The sequence below is a fragment of the Anopheles nili genome, chromosome 2, assembly GCF_943737925.1.
Source record: "Anopheles nili chromosome 2, idAnoNiliSN_F5_01, whole genome shotgun sequence".
Lineage (NCBI taxonomy): Eukaryota > Metazoa > Arthropoda > Insecta > Diptera > Culicidae > Anopheles > Anopheles nili.
Genome location: NC_071291.1, coordinates 29,837,470 through 29,856,620, shown reverse-complemented (window position 1 = coordinate 29,856,620; position 19,151 = coordinate 29,837,470). Strand labels below are relative to the sequence as shown.

The following is a 19,151-nucleotide window of genomic DNA, read 5'->3' as shown; positions in this document are numbered from 1 at the left end:
GGTTGCTGATGGTGAGATGTAAAATGAAAACGAAGATCTAAAAGAAACGGAACATGAAACGGATAAAACGATTTTTACGAAATATTTTTCTCACATCCGCATGTTTAGAAGTCATCCGAAAAGGATATCGTATTATGCACACGTTAGTCACTGTCACGTGGCGTTTTTGTTTAATTATATGGCCATTTAAATTTATTTCCACCTTTTCTTAGAAACACCAACTTAGAAAGGTTTTTATGCGTATAAACTGGAAAATAGTACGCCACAGCTTCGCTGCTGGCCTTCCGTAATTAACTGCTAGTAAATGCACTTTGTGATTCCGGTGTACCGGAAATGGAGTCTGCTTTAGCAGATGCCGTACAGGACATTGCGTTACAACGAAGACTTCTGTCCGTCGGATTCGAAATTCAATTCACTGCCGTCTGGCAAGGGGCCAAAGAATTTCTCCACACGCGCCGGATCCACCTCCGCCAGCGTGGGCGGATTCCACCGTGGGTTCTGATCGCGATCCACCAGCATCGCTCGAACGCCCTCCTTGAAGTCGCTGTCGATTGCATGGTGAACCGCTAAGCGGTACTCCATCTTGAGACACGTTTGCAAATCCATTTGACTTCCCAGCTCGAGCTGCTTCTGCGTGACGACCAGCGACGTTGGGGACATTTTTTGCAGCAATTTTAGCGTATTTAGCGCCCATTCGCTGCCGTCCTGTTCCAGCTTGGCAAAAATGCCCTCGATCGTCGGTGCACCGAAGCACTCGTTGATTTGCTTCAGCTGTTTCGCCAGCACAAACTCTACACCAGCGTCCCGTTTCTCGGAGAAACGCTCCAGCACGCTCTCAACTTCGGTTCCGCTCGTTGTGGCCAACAGCTGCTGCTCCAGAGCCGGCAAATTTTTGCTCTCGACGTAGTGCGTGGCGATGCCGGCCTTGTGCACGTCGCGTCCCTTCAGCCGGAATCCTGTGAGGCCAAGGTAAAGTCCAAGCTTGCCCTCCAACCGCGGCAGGAAGTAACCACCGCCAACATCCGGAAACAGACCGATGGCGGTCTCGGGCATCGCGAACATCGTTCGCTCGGTGGCGATGCGATATTTACCATGCACGGACAATCCCACTCCGCCTCCCATCGTGATGCCATCGATGAGTGCGATGTATGTCGGTCGATAGTTTCCGATCAGCGCGTTCACCGTGTACTCGGTCGTGAAAAACTGTTTCGTCATCACAGAGCCACCTGATTCGACAATGGCTCGCACGTCTCCTCCGGCGCAGAACGCCTTCTCGCCGACCGACTTAATGATAACGAGATTTTTGTTGTTTTCCCACCGTTTCATCGCTTCGTGGATGATCTGGACCATCTCTAGATTGATCGCGTTCAGTGCCTTGGGTCGGTTAAGCGTGATCACCCCCTTGCTACCGACCTCCTCTGTTAGCACCAAGCTGGTGTTATCTGCTCCACCGGTGGATGACATCGCACGGCAAAAGTTCGGAACCGCTTGATTCGATCGCGTCAATCCTGCGCGCACGGCAATCGCTCGCAGCTGGGCAAAGGTGAAAATTGTGCGTTGGAATATTTAGTACATGAAACATACGGAATAAGTTCGATTTCTTGGTTGTATTACCATCTTGTTCGTTCGTTTTTATAGTTCTGTCGCTCCACTCTGCACGGTTCGCGCGATGTCTGCTGGAAGTGGACCTTTCACGATTATGCAACCTCACAGTCGGAAGGGTCGAGCGGTTCGTTAACTGTTGTACGCACACTGTGGCAACGCGGCAAAATCCAGCACCGCAATTTGCTGTTGCAACTAGTAACTAAGTGCGCAAGATTATTTGACTTAGTATCTCCTTCCTCTTCTTTTTCTTGTGCACCGCGGCAGATCACCAGTTCGGGTAGGCAATGCAGTTTCGTAAACAATGATCAAAACTCCCTGCGAGAGTCTTGTTTTCCAACCGGCAACATAAACTTCGTTTACGTGTTTATTTTTCTCAGTGACTTACGTTTGCTATTCTAATTGTTACAATCTGGGGTGTTGTTTTAGGTGTGTTTTGAAGTAAAACAACGATGTTGACATTCGCAATTCAACAGTTGTCAGTTTTAAAATTTATATTATAGGGTGAGAGTTTTCATCCCTAAAACAATTTAGTTGTTCGTTGAGATGACCCTATTTGATATCTCTTCGACGAATCTGTGAACATTACATCACATGCAGCGAACAATTCGTTACTGTTGGACCGCTTTTGATGCTTTGAATGGTAGCTTATTCAAAATTCAGTAAATACCATGGTTTTCCTAAATGAATAGTTTTAATAAAACAACAGACATGTATTTATTGATTGCTTTTTTATGTAAAACGTTTTTAGCAACTAAACCCTCTACATCCTGTAAGATGTGCTTTTAAAAATATAACATGAAAAAAACATAAAAGACACACACCCGGCTTAGACACAGATAAGTTAATTTGTGCTCTCGCTGTTTGACTCGCAGTCGGGTTTGGTTATTAACTCAAAATCATCAGATTGATGCCGTTGTTTGATTGAGTGAATGGAGGGAAATGCTTGACCAACGATCGCACGGAACGCCTCGTCTGTTGGTATAAGCGACTGATGCGAACTTTGAAGAGCTTGCACCGCCAGTTTCTCCGCTTCCGTCATACTTTCTAGCATTTTTATGCCGTCCAGATTGTCTGGCATACCAAGGGCCGAATGTTGCAGCGCCAATTGCTGCGAAATATTGACGCACTCTGACGCCAAATCGAGCACGGTAGCCGTTTGCAGCTGCAGTGGGTCCTTAGCGTTGGCTAGAAAACGCAAATGCTTCAGCACATCTATCGTCATTTCACGAACTTTCGAAATGACTTCGAGTTGCTCTTTGTTCGACGTCAGCAGCAGTCCGTTTCGCTGCATCAAGCTTGCCTTCCAGCGTGCCAATTCTTCAACCATCAAACTGCTAGCGAGAAATTTGCTGCGCCACACCTCACTCTGCCCTGCCAAAAACTCGATCTGCTCGGTGTGGGAAGATAAGTTTTCGGCCGAGTTCAGCAATTTCCGAGCGAGATGAAGTTTGTCCTCGGTCAACACATTGACCTTTGTCTGCAAATCTTCTCCAACTGCTGCAACGAGCAGGTTCTTGAGCTCCGCATTCACCTGAGCCTGAAACTTGAGCTGACCCTGGAAATAGTCCCGTTCTTTGCGCAATTCCTCTAGTTCCTTTTCGTAGCGTTGCTTATCCTCGTTGTCTACGGATGGCGTTATCTTGGTGCGCAGCTCTTTGTCCGTTATGGTCGACATTTGCGAAACTAGCACATTCAGGTCGAGATTATTACGATTGCTTAACTTGACACGAGTACCACCGCCTGGGACGTCGTTGCGTCCGGGGATTATAGGTGTAACGGCGCCCTTATACGGTTCAAAAGGAACAAACTTTGGTTCTTTGCTATGCATTGCGGTCAGTTTTGATCGCGCGTTTGGTGACACTAAACGAGGTACCAAATTGAATACTTTTCCGCGAGGCACAACGGCCGATAATGAGGTATTTCCACTGGGGACGAGTTCCGTCGGACGGTACACTGGGTTCGATCCTGAGTGTGGCAGTAGTCGTTCGATGGAAAAATTCGCGGGCAACTTTATCTCTCCCGATGGCATGAACGTAGATGAAGCTGTGGACGACGTCGACGTTCGTTTTGTTCGGAATGATCCGGCAATGTCCTCATTTTCCATACCATCGCCTTCGGTGCGTCGAGCTGTCAGGTTTGTTTGAGAAGGTATAAAAATTACCATTTGATTCCATGGCTAAATTGGTCCTACTCATGAAGATACACTACCAGAATCCATATCATTTGATTGACAGCACTTTTATGTCCTAAAATTAAAACTACGTGAGATAATTGAAGGTTTTTTAAAACCCCTATCATGCAATATAGTACCACTTTACTTTTTGCCAACAGTATTCGTGTTGTTTTGACGGGGACTCAGCTGATGTTGACATTTATGAAAAAAAGTAAGAAAAACAACAGAAAATTGACAACTTTCTATTGTTTTTTCTATTTGTTTTCTTTTGAAATGCTTAAATACTTTATTTAATAATATCACCAAAGATCTAAAATAAAATGAAATGAATTAATGAAAGGAGATTTCTATCTTTACTATTTGAACATTGAAAATCACAATATATTTTCTCATATAAGATGAATGAATTAAGATACAACAGTGTACTACTACTTTACGTTTTATTATACGCTAATGAAATGAGTTTTAACTATTTTGCTTCTTCTGTCGATGTTGGTGCGTTTTCAGAAGCTGTATTTCTCTGTGCCAAGTACAGCTGTAACAGTTTTTCCGTGGCAGTTGGTTCGTTGGCTTTTAGTGCCGACAATTGTTTGCATGGAAATTCTGTAACATTTGACGACGGGTGACGATGTGTAAACGGTGTCCAAGCACCTTGCACGCTCGGGACGTCCGTGTGCCAATGTTTACGTAAGCGCATCTCTTCAGATTGACCATTTGATTGCTTCAGCACCTGCATCCATTTCGATATTTCCTCTCGGTTATTGTTGCGACAGTTGATCCAAGTACGCTCGCCGTTCAGAAATTCAGCGGACATTACAGCCGTGCGGTGCCGGCGCGGCTTAACGTACACCACAACTCCTGGGTTAGCTCGGCTGAAATCTACGAGGTCGTGTTCAAGAAACTCTCGCATGCCTTTGCTGGAACCGCTGGTTTTGCAGTATTTCAGTGTTATTCTTTGAAGCTGGCACACGTAACGTCCGATTCCATTCTGCAGTGGAGCTCGTGGGAAGCCCGATTTGAGAAATAGATGGGAATTCGACATTTTTGCCCTAAAACGAAACGAAACACTCCAAAAACACGCCGGCAGTAAACGCAAACAATGCACTCTCGAAATGACAGCACGATGGGGGCGATGTTGGCATTTGTTTTTGACATTTTAGGTGATACTAGCTTGGCGGAATACCATGCTCACGAAACGCGATGGAAAATCCGGTTAAAACATTTCGGGTTCTGGAATTATTTAGTGGAATCGGTGGTATGCGAATGGCACTCGAACGTGAGTAACGTATTTCACTATATCCCACGACATAATGACCATTTAAATACTTCTCTTTCAGGTGCTGGTAAAACGTTCGAAATTGTATCCGCCATCGACGTAAACCCTGTCGCGAACGCCGTGTATAGCCATAATTTTGGGACAGATACTGTCCGCAATGGTAACATACTGAGTCTTAGCGCGGAAAAAATATCTAAACTTAACGTGGACACGATTATGATGTCTCCTCCGTGCCAACCTTTTACGAGAAATGGAAAGTTCGAGGATATCCATGATAGAAGAGCTGATCCTTTCGTACATATTTGCGATCTACTTGATCAAATGCCCAAGATTGAATTTATACTAATGGAAAATGTAAAAGGTTTCGAAAAATCAGAAGCATGTGCTATGTACAAGGAACGGTTGATTCAGGCAGGATTCCACTATCAGGAATATATCTTATCTCCGCATCAATTCAGAGTACCCAATACTCGTCACAGATACTATTGTATAGCAAAACGAAAAAGCAGAAGTTTTAAACATGCCAGCCATGATATAATTACAGACCTAGAAAACTATAGTACGGAGAATGTGTTGACAGTGGGAGAGCTAATGGAACAGGAGATTCCACAATCTTTTCTTTTGAAAAGTACAACATTGCTGAAGCATCTTCCTCTTATGGACGTTTGTACACCGGACTCAACTAATTCCATGTGCTTTACTAAAGCCTACACGCATTACGCCGAAGGAACTGGTTCTGTGTTCTGTCCTCATTCTAGAGACGATTTTGATAAGATTTATGCGAGAGCAATGGCCGCCGAGAATGAAGTAGCGAAAGAGGCTTTATTGCGAGAGCTGCATGTGCGATACTTCACCCCGAAGGAAGTTGCAAGGCTAATGAGTTTTCCCGAATATTTCTGGTTCCCAGAGTCTACCACGAACAAACAGCGCTACCGAGTTCTAGGTAATAGCGTGAATGTATTCGTTGTGAGTGTTTTGCTAGAAGAGCTCGAATAAAACTTTAAACTAATATTGTCCATTCATGATTTTTAATGTTTCCATTTTCATTTGCACGTGTTCTTTTCGATTCTATGAATGTTGCGACATATCTCGTATGTCTGCAAAATCACACGTGACTGTAAAAAAGTAATAATCTTAAATGTGTTCCAATCACAATGGAATAATCTACAGTCACAGTACTGGGAAAGAATTCCGCCTCCGTCTAATCAATCATCCCACTCCAACGCTTCTGTCCATTCTCTTTCGGACGACAAATTTTCCTCCTGCGTTGTGCTGCCGAGCTCCTTGTAATATTCCGGATCCCACCAATCAAGCACGATAACACTGTGGACAGGATCAAAGACAAGCTCGTTGATCCGTTTCCCACAGTAGTTTCCTAGCTCTAGGCGAACTTTATAGCGTATCATGCTCTGGGAGAGTGTCTGCGTAAGGTTTTTCACAAACAACATCTCGTTGTACATCGGTATCACTTTTAGAAAATCGGATTTTATCTACAATCGAGAACAGATAAATAGTGAATGTGCTGAAAATTAAACTTGATGATCACCCGAATTACCATCATTATCTGACATCCTTCCTCCGGATTCATATAGATGTCCTGCATGAACTGGAGTGAGTTTTTTTCTCGCTGAAGTTTTAGTGACTGCACTGGTCGACTTTCAGGCATGAATGATGCCTTCAACCGGAAATAATATGTCCAACAATGTTTCGTACGCTTATGCCAGGTAGACAGTAGCTGCCGACCGACGACCCGGTACGGGTTTCGGTAAGATGCTGTGGCTAGACGATTTTTAAACGGTGGGTAAATATAATACAAGGATTGTATGACAGTCGATCTAAGACCACGTAGTCGCATCATATTCTCCGGTTGGAATCGGGGTGGTATATCGATGGAACGATCATAGCACGATCGGTACAACTGCGTCCAGAATCGGCCACTTTGTACAACTTCGGCCGTTTTGCGACAAATAAGTGCAAATCGGCACACGTCCTCCGGGGGTATAAATTGCGACACAAGGAACCACACATCGATGTGATAGTCGTTGTATACAATCCGAGCCACGTCGCCAATAACACATTTCTTTCCCGCACGCCCTTCTTCGGCGTGCTCGAGATCTTCAGAAGAAGGTTCTGATTCTTGTACAATTTCGGCAATGGTTATCTTGCTGATTTGCTTCGACGCCCTGTTTGTACATTTAGAACTATTCGCATAGTCGTAGATGGTGAGATCTGGAACAAGATTTCGTAATCATCAATCGACGGAATGAAAAATAATTGCAACTAGTATACCTCTCCCGAATGCAGGTTTGTTTTTTGTTGGTTTCACTTTAACGCTTAACTCCATTAAAATGAACTAAATCGAACAGTAGCCCAAATTTTAATATGGGTGTCGGTACTTTTCTACTTTTATAAGTGCAAGAAATCATAAACATTAAGTGTGCTAGATGGATGTCCTAAGCCCCATTAGATGTTGATGGTTATTTCAGTTAGAAAACTAATTTTCAGTTTTCTAGAGTACTTCAACTAGGAAAAGAGGGGCAGTGGATGATAGGCTGAACTTTGAATATCTGAATATTAAAAGTAAAACTGATTTTTCAGAACGAATCTCTGCGCTCCGTTTTGTTTACATTTTGCTGTTGTTTTGCTATGATAAAATGTTGATTAAATTTGATTGTCAATATAAAATAATGACAGCTCTTGCAAACGTGAACAGTATAACAGTATAACAACAAGAGTACCAGACAGAATAGCGCACATTTTTTAAATTCAAAATTACTTAAAATTCAGTTTTTGAAGTTTATGTTTAATTACATAAAAAGTAGTAAGAGAATATTTTCAAAAAATATATAATACAAATTTATATTATTTCTTATAAAAAATTTTCATTTGAAAGAGTCATGGGGTGTTTCCAATAATCATCGGCATGATAAAATTTTGAGATGTTAATTATTAAATTAACATATCGTACAATTCGCATATTACGATACCTTGCATAGTACATTACTTTATTTGACTAATATGTCGAATATTTTTTACTCAAATAAACAGACACGACCAAAATCACGCAATCATATCTGTTGTGCTTGCTGTTGCACTCCCTGTACATGGTTCCCTTTCTTTTACCTTCATCTAAGGTTTCTGAACAGCAACAATCATACTTAATCTGGTGCCGCAACCTTAAACCACATCAGTCGTCGTTGATCGTCGAACAGTGGAAGAAACCTTAGCTAAGATGGATAAATGGGTGGGCAAGATCGCATTAGTAACGGGCGCTAGCTCTGGCATCGGACAGGACGTGGCGCTTGCCTTAGCTAACGCTGGCATGGTGGTTGTAGGGATCGGTCGGCGTGCCGAGTTAATCGCATTATTATCAACCAAAGTAACCGGTACGGGCAAGATCTTCGCCAAAAAGTGTGACGTCGGAGTCGAATCTGAGATACTAGAAACGCTAAGCTGGGTTCGTCGTGAGTTTGGCGGAGTTGATGTACTAATAAACAATGCTGGCATTTTCCGTCCCAATCTTATCACGCGTAAGTTATTATTCATGGTAAAATGATCATCAACAAATAAGATCACCACCACCCGTTTGCAGAGAGTGAAACATCAGATTACAGAGATACGTTCAACGTAAACGTGCTAGCAACGTGTGTTTTTGTTCGCGAGGTTGTTAAAGACATGAAGGCCAGAGAATCCTATGGTCACATCGTACTTCTGAACAGCATTCTCGGTAAGCGAGTTCCGGACGTAACCGTGCCCATGTTTGGAGTGTATCCTGCTTCGAAATACGCCCTAGTTGGCTTGGTAGAAGTGCTACGCCAGGAGTTCAACTTTCTCAAACTACCCATCAAATTAACGGTAAGAATTTTACAACAGTTTTTCCGAGCGATCGTTTTTCTGAGCGAGTTTTTTCTGACTCCTTGCCACGTGGTTATGATTTCGACAGAGCATCCATCCCGGCATGGTGGAGACAGACATGATCAAGGTGTTCGACACGCATCTAGCGGAACGGTTGCCGAAGCTACAAGTCACGGATATTACCGCGAGCATCATGCATTGCCTTGAGACGCCACCAGGAGTTCGTGTAAGTGTAACCTTGTGACTGTTCCGTTGCTCACTCGTCGCAAGTGATTAGTTCTTTCTTGCGTAACTGAAGACCCGCGCTTGGAACGCACGTGAGCTGGTGTCAAATATCAACGGACATTGTCGTGTTTGAGTTGTGGTTTTTCTCGACAGGCATCACGTGAAACCGGTTGCCATTTGATGCGATGATGAATAATTGTGTTTCACTGTTTTGTTTTTACTTTCAGATTGATGAAGTAACCGTAACGCCATCCATACCATAAAAATTACGATCGACCCGGTGCGTGTGTTGATCGTTTGAATCAAGAGCTCAAATAAACTGGTTGAAATAAACTCCATTCGGACAAAGCGATAAATGTGAACCCACTGTTTGTAAATTAATCCCAACGAGCTTGACCGGGTCATTTGCTTGTCATTTGCAGACGGAAGTCAATTTGCTTTAATTGATAGCAATCAGTTCGTCAAATGCGTGAGCAACAACACGTTGATTAATCCAGTCATTTGTAATGCTTAGAGATTCTTGATAGAATGTTAATCTGCTATAGCGCATGTAATGCAATTTTACAACGTAATGTTACGTACATTGGATTGCAACGTTTCGATGCTGCATTATGTATTTCTAGCCATGCAAATACATACATTGAACTGTAATGCAATGCACAATATTATGTCAGACATTTTGAGAACAATTTGCTGTGCTTGCGTTCCTTATTTATTACATGAATCAGTTTCGTTTTGCCGTACCCCTTCAGTCGCTAGTGATGATCCCAATTGAAAGATTACCAAATATATGGAAAAGGGCACGCATAGCTTTCTTAAACGATGTACAACATATTTCCGTTGCTCTACGCGGTAACAAGAAAATATGCAACCAATATGTACTGCCGGCAGCGGTACACCGAGCATGCATTTCAATATCCCGAGGTTCATTTTGGGAGTGGGTTACTAATGTAGTTTTTCTCGTACGGTGCACTCAAAAAAAACCTGCCGATGGTAAAATCCCAAGCCAAGAGAACGGTGGTGCACAGAAAATTGCACCACTCTGCCAGGATGCACCGGGAAAACGGTACCGCAATGCAACCGGAAATAATGGCTCGTTCGCCGAGCGTTCATCCTCATCGAATTCGGGCCCGGTGGTAGTATGCGCCCGGTTGGATTCCCGGGAGGGTTTTATGGAGCAGAAGCAAGATATGTATTTTATTAAAAGAATTATACCAGCAGAGGCGATGCAGCAGTGCCTCGATGTTTGCTAATGCACTCGCATCCGGGTGAGAACGGAATCGTAACGAAAAGAGATGCAAAAGTCGTTAAAATCAACTAACAGAAATACACTTAGTTGGATACTGAGCAAGCTGCCATTAGTACTGTAGGTAAGCTAACCATATAAACATGCGATACGGCTTAGGATATTAAATACGAATAACTAGGAATAAATATATCAACGCATTGTGTAAATATATTTTGGTAGAACAATTTCGTTCTTCATAGATTATAGTTTTTCAAATATAATTTTACAAATATTACATTTTACACTTTATCGAAAATATTAGCATTAGACTGAAATTAATGAGAGGTAACTATGGCAACTGCAACTGCTCAAACACTTCGTCCACGATGCAACTGAGTTGGATAACCTTCTACGCGCGTTCAGCGAAACGAAAGTGATCTATTGCCGAGAAAATAATGCATGTGGACAACCCGCTTTAGGCTATCGCAGAGACGAACACCTCGGGAGATTACCATTTTTTTTGGTGTGCAGCCTCCCAAAAAATAATAATAACACCCAAACAGCACTCTACGGATACCGAATGCAAACCACACGCTATCCATCGGCGAAACGCATCCCATCCGTGCTTTGGCTGTCCAACGGGAGACTTTTATCCTTGGCGTTATTTATTTTCCATTTACCGGCAGCCAGCCTCTGGGGGCAGATGTCGTCTGTCCACCGACGCCTGTCCGGTTTGCAGCATTTTGGCGGGCTTTTTTTTCTCCCCCACGTACCTTTTCCAGTGCACATCGCGAAAGCACCCTGGTTAGCAGCTTCCTGTCCGCAGCTCGCAGTCCCAAACGCTTTTCCCACGTTGTTTCCCAAATCCCACGCTTGCGGGCAAGGGCGCACTCGGTCGGTTCGCTTTTTGGGCGACGAGTTTTTCGTGCGCCCGTGTGGAATGTAAATTATTCAAAAGTCCGCGCGCGTTGTTGTGTGCCGGCTTTTTTTATTTTGTGCTTCTTTTTTTTTAAACGCTCCCATCCAACTCGGGCCGTATGAACTCTCTCGAAGGGTGGCCCATCCAGCCACGATACACCGGGAACTTGAAAGGCATTCCGAGCGTCTTCATCTCCGTCCATTGCCACGTGCACGTGCTCGGTGTTTTCACCGTTCACCGTTGGAAAGTATTTTCATTTGTGGCCCTTCGCGGGCTGCCGGTATATTGTAGTCGCTATTTTTGTTTTCTGCAAGCTTCCATTTCGCCTCGTCGACCCACCCCGAGGGTTCAGGACCGTGTGGAAGGCGCAGTACTCACAGATGATAGACAAAAAAAAAACACAAAAAGAATAACGCTAAAATATTTCGTGCACAAATTCGTACCATCCCCGCGTCGGCAAATCCCAAGGAGCTCGGTAACAAGCCCTGCTAGGTTGATGAGAGAACCAGCCCCTACGAAGTGGCAGGGTTGAGTTTTTCCTGTTCCGGTTTCGGTGGTTCGGTGGCGACCGTTTGGGGTCGCTTCGGAACGGCCCAAAAGGGCTGGTCACGCCCAAACCGGCGGCCCTCGTCAAGCGTTTCGGGCAGCTTCTGGTGTAGCGTTTCGGGCAGAAACAGTGAGGCAAACGCACCGACAAGCGCAAACAGTGCCATAGCGACAAATGGCAACCGAAGGTCCCAGCTCGTCCCGAGGTACACGATGTAGGGCCCAACGGCACCGAACACGTTCGATATGATGATACCGAAAGCGGTTCCAGTCTGGCGTAGAGCCGTCGGGTACAATTCCACCGACTGAAGGTACAACGCGAAGTAGGTGACGCAAATGCAGAACTTCACGGCGCTGGCCAGCCCGGAGGCGTACAGCTCGGTTCCGGGACGGTGTATCAGCAGAACCACCGGAAAGCAAGCGATGGCTGCGGCCAGAAACGCACCACTGTTGGTGAAACGTCGTCCGAACCGATCGCAACACATGCGACCGATCAGGTAGGCTGGCAGCTCGACCGCACCTTGCCAGAAGTTGTTCAGGAACGGGTTGCCACCCATCTGCAGGCTGAGCAGGAACAGCGTGAACGTTGGGATGGTGTTGCAGATCCAGCTAACCAGCAGCAAGCATGTCAGGCGGCTCATGTGGAGTCCTCCAAAAAGTGATGCGATACCGTACGTTCGTTCGGGCTTGAACAAGGGCAGAAGTTCCCGTAGGTCGTCCTCCGTGAGGTCGAGTGGACGCTTGTTCACGGTGGCGATCTTACGGAGCTGCACCAGACAGTCGGCGTATCGGCCCTGGTTCGCGAGCCACCGAGGCGATTCGATGGCGTATCGCGGGAAGCAGAAGAACGCCAGACAGGGTAATGCAGTGATAGCCAGGAACCAGCTCCAGTCTCGGAGCCACCAGAGCACGAGTGGTGCAATGCACACGCCTGCTGTCCAGCCGAGTAGCTGCCATAAGGATAGGGCGGCCCTTTGGCTGTCTTTTGAGATTTCCATCACGATGATCAGCGGTGACTGGAAGGCGGTGTTGGTTCCGAAGCTGCCCAGGAAGGCGCACGCAGCGAACAGATAGTAGTGATGGGCGGAAAAGATGGCCAGCGTTCGGCCGGCGAGGGTCGTCAACACGCTGACCAGAAACACCGGTAGTCGTCCCACGCTGGGAAGGAACAAGAACATGATCATTGAGTGACGTTTCAGAGGCATTCCAAAGCTGTCAGATACCTACCGATCACCGAGCTGACCGAGGACGAATGTTCCACAGACTTCTGAGACACGCACGAAAGCGAACACGTTTGTGCCGTAGAGCTCTCGATCGCAGACCCAATCCTGCTCCGTTATCGGTGTGTGGTCGTAGTAGGTACGATCGTACTCATATCCATACTGGCAGGCCATTGTGGCGGTGCCGTTGGTCGAGGATTGGTTGTACATCAGGCAGGAACTGGGGACGTACTCGCCGCGACTGTTTGTCTCCCTGTGGGTACGAAATAGATGGTTAAAATTGACTGTTTGGTCCATTGTTCGGCTTAACGAACTGCACAATTGGATGTTGGTTGTTCAGATATGGAAAGGCTATTTGAAAAGATCCCTGTTGTATGGAAATTGATGGATCGATTTGAGTTAGAATGATTATTATTCATTGCTATGCTATCGAACAGATTGCTATCTGAACATAGCCATATGTGTAAGCAAGGAACGTCCCAGCTGTAATTTTTCACATACTAGGTTTGTGATAAACTCTAGGCTTTTTTTACGATCATTCGTATTCCTGTTTGCTCATAAATTTTATGCTAGTGTTTAAAAGCTGTTCTAAATACTCCAAAATTGTGTTTCAAAATCAAGCGTTTTTGCCGTTACCCAAAAGTGGGTGACATGGCCTCCTGGAAAATTTTCCGACACCCACTTTTGGGTGACGCGGCACTCAAGGTGTTAAAGCAGTCCATGAACCAGCACAATCACAACCCGTACGCCACCTACTCACATTGGATAGCCAAGATGCTGCCCTGGATCTGCTTGCGTTCCGTTGCCAATCTCTGTAGGTTCCACCGGAATCCGACACCGGTGTTCAGGCACGACCAGTACGAGCAGCACATTCACCACACACATCGCGACGATCAGCACCGCGATCACGTTGAAGATGATGTTGTATCGCTTCTGAAACGGACCATCGTTACCGATCGATTCCATGAGCCGATCGAACGCAGCATCAGCCCTGGCATCTTCCGTCTCTGCAGCTGACATAGCGCTTGTGCGTGACCCCTTACGAGCTTACTGGCCGCAATTAGACTTATTTGCCACAACCGCACATCGTATTACTAACACTGGATCTTATATTGTGCACAGCAACCTTTCTCGGGGGTTTTGTACCAGGTGTTTGTGCATTTGGGACACTGCTGTGGCACGCAAGGTTTAGTCGCTTATCGGAACCATTATTTACACTGCTGCGTCTTAGCAATCGACTGATATGGAATGGAGACAACCGCCTTGCCAGAGAAGAGAGCGATGGGTTGGCTAGGCGCGTATCGGCTACGGAGCTGTCATGCATCGTGAAGGGTGTGGTTGTGCATCAGCTGTTTGTGGCTGAGAGAGAAAATGGGCCCAATGCATGCGCGTACACAAGCGCAGGGTTAAATTAATCTCACCCGCTCGTGTGCCCAAATGCACGTTGCATTGGTGTTGATGTTTACGTGAGTTGAGTTCGACTGTTTATGTTGTTGGTTTTTTATTACACTTGGCCATATGGTCGAATGCGCTTAGCTGCAGCGTGATGGCGAGATGCACCGTTAGGGTGACTCAGTGAAAGAAGCTGTGGTTGATTGGATGAGATCATTCAGATATTTTTCAAGATGATATCGAAAGCATTTTAAGCAATTTTTTTAGATTTTTAATCTGAATATATATTGTTGCATGGTAGATTTACAAATAAATTAGCTTTTCAACTAGACCACCATTTCGAAAAAATGGTAAAATAAATTAAATTTAAGAGTTTAGCAGTGTTTAGCTCTTTTTCTGCATGCAAATGTTGATCGTCAATCACGTGCTGGTGATTGTATTAGCTGCCAGATTGAAGCTGAGCTAGGAATAAATAAATGTGTGAGAAAGCATGAGAAAAACTCGAAGCCCAATTTAACCTCAAAGCACATTCCTACAAGCATCTGCCACTCGATGTGACTTCCGCTACTCACCACTTATAAAACTTTTCGATGTTACATCACGCGCACAGGTAGAGAAAATCCATTTCACATGAATTCGAAAAACACAAAACTAGTCACCCTTGTTGACACTTTCACAAAAAAAACCTTTCGCCCCATCCTCGCATCATCCCACACACGTCAAGCGTGCGGCAAAATGGTGCCACGAGCAAGCACGTTGGTGTGATAAAAAAGTGCACCAATAAATTGTCGCTTTTAATCTTGCGATCCTTTTCCGCAAAAAAAAAGGGACGGCCAAATCACGCTAAAGCGACGTGCGGTGGTAGCGACGACAACCCGAAAGAAAGCTCAACCCGCGCTGGGGAGCAAACATTCTTAAACTTCATTCCATTCCCGGTTCGAGCCATGTGCGCCCGTGGCACATCCTGCCGTGGTTCGTGGTCGAAGAAGCAACCGCTTCTGGCGACCGAAATGGTCACATGTGACATGTGACACCGGTCCGTGTCGTCCGTGTCCGATTTCGTTTCGGCGTCCTTTCGTCCCTTGATACCTCGCGTGGGGGTTTTCCTTCGAGTAAAATGCTTCCATCTCTCGTCAGCTCAAGGTTCGAAATTTTCCCGCACGCTTACGTTCGCCCGTTTCATGATCATTCCGTACGCAGTCGGAATGGCGGCCAGGTTGTGGAGGAATCCGGAACCGCGGTTGACAGGGACGCGAAGAATGCAAGACGGTTTTGCGCTGGACGGCGATGGAGCGTACGGATTGCACTTTCAGCGTACGACACTTGAGAACGAACGATAGCCACGGGGTGACGGTGTCATTCGCTTTTTTAGTTCCTAAAATGCAATAAAAACAAATTTAATTGTACATGCTGACAGATTCCTGGCCCGCCGTTCCCCGGGAAGGCCAAAGGCGAGCACACTGAGGGCGGAACGGGCTTATCGACCGCTCTGGGGTGTATTTATCTCCATAAAAATGAATCCTTCGTGTGCGGATGGGGAAAGTTTTATGCTGCCGATTCCTTCCGACCGGGCTGCGGGTTGAAGATGCCACACGCATTCCTTCGGCAAAGTGGACCGGGGCGGAGAGAGAGAGAGTGAGAACGAAAGGACAATGGGGGGAACGGGTGGCATACACACACTACCCGCACCCGTTAATTTAGTCCTTAAAGTTAAAACTTTATCCCTGCTCCAGTGCCACTTCACTTTGCAATTTTACGCCCCCGTCTAAACCGGCAGCTTGGTTTGATAATTCAGGAACAGGCGTACTACCAGCAGCTACGCCTCGCTGGGTCGAGGAAAATGCCACCCAAATCAACCCGAGACCATGGCCGTGTTATTGTAGAATGAACGAAATTACAAACCAGGATCCTGGGCGTTCATTAAACCGACCGTCGGGAGTGGCATGATGGTTTTATTTGATGAATCGGATTATGCTAAACCGAAACGGGCGTCCAGCGTACAGCAGGGCAAAGGACCCATGGCAATAGTTTGCTTTTATTGCCTCCTGCGGTGTCCTGTTTTTTTGTTCGTTGTTTGCGAAGAATCGGTTAGCTAAGCAGAGAAACATATGCCACACATATTCTGCCGAACAATTGCAGTGAGTGGATGATGCCGTTTTTTTGGTGTTTGTGTTTGGTTTGTGCGGGTGTTGTAAGCCCAACGCACCCAACGCCCACCACTGCGGATAAAGGCTAAAGGAGCTCCTTTTTTAAGTACATTTCTTGCCCAATAACGCAGGCTACGTAGGGCGTGTGCAATTATACGACAAATGACAGGCTTAATTAAGCGTACACCCTCAAGCACACGAAACTTAAACAAACCTCGCTTAACAACATGCATACGGAGAAATACGTACGAATGCGGCCCGAGCTCGGGGACACCACCGGCGGAAGGAGCCAGCAGGTAGGTGACCCAACGTGGCCACCCTTGGCGGGCGTTTTGACTTGATTTGGGTGTAGCTGTAATTAAAGAAAAAAGTGCTGCCACCGTTTAGCATGGTACCGTGCCCTTTCGGAACGTTTTCGGAGCTTTTGATGTATTATAATGCCCGCGAGCGAATCCCACTCCGTCTGAAACCTTGGCCAGCCGTTGGTGTGTGGGAGGAAACGGTTGGCGCACCCATTTTAGAATGGCGCTGGCATCAAGCAGCGCTGGTGAAACAGTAAGTAGAAGCAACTCAGAAAAAAAGAACACGAAAGAGAGTATGCTGATAACATCTAAAAACCCTCCGAAACCTGTCCTTGGCAGAGGCAGCCAGGTTTCGGTTCTGTCCGCCCGGTTCCTCGACACTCACCCTAGGTCCGGGCTGGAAAAACCGCACGGGCTGTTCGGAAGACGAACGAAGGATAACCCGAGCCAGCAGTCTCGAGCAAACCGCGTAACGAGAACTGCTCCTGGCAGGCGTACGGGCCCTGGGTGGGCGAGAGGCCCAAGAGGGCGGTGAGAATCCCTTCTAAGCCTTATCTAGGTTATTACCGCTGGAAGATGGTTTACATTTACATGGCGCTCCAATTCCGGTAGATACCGGTCGGAATAATGATTCGTAAATGAAGCTCTTGCGTCGCGGGACGCCTCACGAGAGAAGCTGGTGAGTTTCGCTTGGAATTGATTAATTTGTGCTTTCACCGAATGTTTGGGAATTTGGTGACGATGACGAGCGAAATGATTGAGGTGACACTGAGAGGCGTGCTTTAGGCTGCCACATGGAATTAACATGGAATTAAAGTAGGAGCTTTCGGGAACGAGCACCATTGGCAGTCGTTCGTGTTTTTTGGAGTAAAATCCGCAAAGTCGCGTTTGTAGATGACGTACTTTAATAATCTAGAAGCGGCGCGGTTGTGTCGCACACGGTGTATACCGAGACGTCTAGACGTTGTAATTAATTTTAATTCATCTACGACAACGCGGTTTATATGTTTGATCCACCTGAACTTCGAATCAGAACACAGAGCATGCGAGGCGAACGGTTGGCTTAGTTGTCACTCTTGTTATTTTCATGCAGATGTGAGTGAAATAATGACGATACTAGGAGATGATTAAGCAGTGCGAAACGGTTCTTGGTGAGATCATTATACGTAAGTAACAGTGTCGTTTCATAAGGCGGGTGATATTTGCTCGATGTCTGCCAGGGAAAGGCTAATGTACGGTAGTTGTATTAATTATAAAAATCCTTTCCAAACCTCGGAGTTCATTAATGGCGGAGTCACGGAGGTCATATGTGAATAAACTCAACAATAATAATTCCTTAAATAAATAATAAAAAATACAGGTCACGTCGTTAAAAGTCACAGATATTGTACTTATTATTTATATTGTATAAAGATAAAGATTATCCGAAACAATGTAGCCTACTAGAACCGTTGGGTGCAGCAGCCACCTACAGATCGACACTATTGCGGCAGGCAATTAATGTGTTGCATAGAGCCGAGGTCTGATGTCCGTTTGGTTCCTTTCGCCAAAAGCTAGCCACCGTCACTGGCACCTCGTACCAAACTACATGCGAACAAGCAACGGTCCACGAAAACCGCAACGAGGGACAAATTACGTGACAAATAACCTCAATCTTCCGTCTGTTCGCAACAGGCGGAAATGGCCGACGCCGCAGTAGCGAGTGGGCTGCTTGGATGGCCGGATCATTGGCAAAAGTGTGGGGAAAGCGTACGTCGAGCAACTTCCGAGAGACACAGCAGGCCGATGTCAGCACTTTTCTTCCACCTGTTTACATCATTAGCTTGAAGCGTGGTGAACGCGTGTGTCCCGTTTGCGGGTTCATTCGTTCTTGGGTTTGCTTTTGACAACTTGTTCGGCGCGAGTGGCTCACCGTAACGAGGCACGTTCTTCCGTGCAGGAAGTTGGCGTGTTTGATTGTGCGGTTTTGGCACCTACGTTTTGCTTAACAAGTTCCAGATTTGTCTCTGCGCTTCGAGGCGTCGAACCGCCGACGGTTGGAAGCTTTGTTGTGCGATTACACTGTTTCGATACGATTGCACCGAGCTTAAGGAGGCAGCAGGACGAAAAAAAGGAATTGAGTGAAAAGTGATGTGTTCTTCGCTTACTTTTCACATGAGAACTTGTTTTAGTATGTTTGTGCGTTTGGCAGACAGTTTTCCGAATCGAATATGCGAAATAAAACCAGCAGCATTAGAAACGCATCAAAAACAGCACCTAGTGC

At 45.9% G+C, this 19,151-nt stretch overlaps 7 protein-coding genes across 7 annotated transcripts; 2 read left to right on the top strand and 5 right to left on the bottom strand.

Annotated features, from left to right (window-relative positions):
• Nucleotides 1-170: 170 nt before the first annotated feature.
• LOC128731046 (3-hydroxyisobutyryl-CoA hydrolase, mitochondrial) lies at nucleotides 171-1,932 on the bottom strand. Its single transcript, XM_053824140.1, has 2 exons — nucleotides 1,615-1,932; nucleotides 171-1,533 (listed from the first exon to the last, which is right to left on the bottom strand). The coding sequence occupies exons 1-2, from the start codon at nucleotides 1,615-1,617 to the stop codon at nucleotides 373-375; spliced, it is 1,164 nt and encodes a 387-aa protein (XP_053680115.1). The 5' UTR covers nucleotides 1,618-1,932; the 3' UTR covers nucleotides 171-372.
• Nucleotides 1,933-2,324: 392 nt separating this feature from the next.
• On the bottom strand, nucleotides 2,325-3,800 carry LOC128721054 (uncharacterized). Its single transcript, XM_053814766.1, has 2 exons — nucleotides 3,797-3,800; nucleotides 2,325-3,732 (listed from the first exon to the last, which is right to left on the bottom strand). Exons 1-2 carry the CDS (start codon nucleotides 3,798-3,800, stop codon nucleotides 2,447-2,449), a joined length of 1,290 nt encoding a protein of 429 aa, XP_053670741.1. The 3' UTR covers nucleotides 2,325-2,446.
• A 446-nt stretch (nucleotides 3,801-4,246) lies between these two features.
• On the bottom strand, nucleotides 4,247-4,820 carry LOC128720513 (39S ribosomal protein L43, mitochondrial). Its single transcript, XM_053814187.1, has one exon. It carries the CDS (start codon nucleotides 4,818-4,820, stop codon nucleotides 4,248-4,250), a length of 573 nt encoding a protein of 190 aa, XP_053670162.1. The 3' UTR covers nucleotide 4,247.
• Nucleotides 4,821-4,978: 158 nt separating this feature from the next.
• LOC128731675 (tRNA (cytosine(38)-C(5))-methyltransferase) lies at nucleotides 4,979-6,050 on the top strand. Its single transcript, XM_053824807.1, has 2 exons — nucleotides 4,979-5,054; nucleotides 5,116-6,050. Exons 1-2 carry the CDS (start codon nucleotides 4,979-4,981, stop codon nucleotides 6,048-6,050), a joined length of 1,011 nt encoding a protein of 336 aa, XP_053680782.1.
• A 58-nt stretch (nucleotides 6,051-6,108) lies between these two features.
• Nucleotides 6,109-7,398, bottom strand: LOC128720572 (transmembrane protein 183). Its single transcript, XM_053814246.1, has 3 exons — nucleotides 7,344-7,398; nucleotides 6,610-7,283; nucleotides 6,109-6,544 (listed from the first exon to the last, which is right to left on the bottom strand). The coding sequence occupies exons 1-3, from the start codon at nucleotides 7,396-7,398 to the stop codon at nucleotides 6,260-6,262; spliced, it is 1,014 nt and encodes a 337-aa protein (XP_053670221.1). The 3' UTR covers nucleotides 6,109-6,259.
• Nucleotides 7,399-7,527: 129 nt separating this feature from the next.
• On the top strand, nucleotides 7,528-9,676 carry LOC128731301 (farnesol dehydrogenase). The gene is made up of 5 exons (XM_053824410.1): nucleotides 7,528-7,539; nucleotides 8,287-8,584; nucleotides 8,647-8,909; nucleotides 8,998-9,135; nucleotides 9,362-9,676. The coding sequence occupies exons 1-5, from the start codon at nucleotides 7,528-7,530 to the stop codon at nucleotides 9,395-9,397; spliced, it is 747 nt and encodes a 248-aa protein (XP_053680385.1). The 3' UTR covers nucleotides 9,398-9,676.
• Nucleotides 9,677-11,732: 2,056 nt separating this feature from the next.
• LOC128732082 (organic cation transporter protein-like) lies at nucleotides 11,733-14,067 on the bottom strand. Its single transcript, XM_053825245.1, has 3 exons — nucleotides 13,808-14,067; nucleotides 13,055-13,300; nucleotides 11,733-12,985 (listed from the first exon to the last, which is right to left on the bottom strand). Exons 1-3 carry the CDS (start codon nucleotides 14,065-14,067, stop codon nucleotides 11,794-11,796), a joined length of 1,698 nt encoding a protein of 565 aa, XP_053681220.1. The 3' UTR covers nucleotides 11,733-11,793.
• Between the last annotated feature and the right edge of the window lie 5,084 nt (nucleotides 14,068-19,151).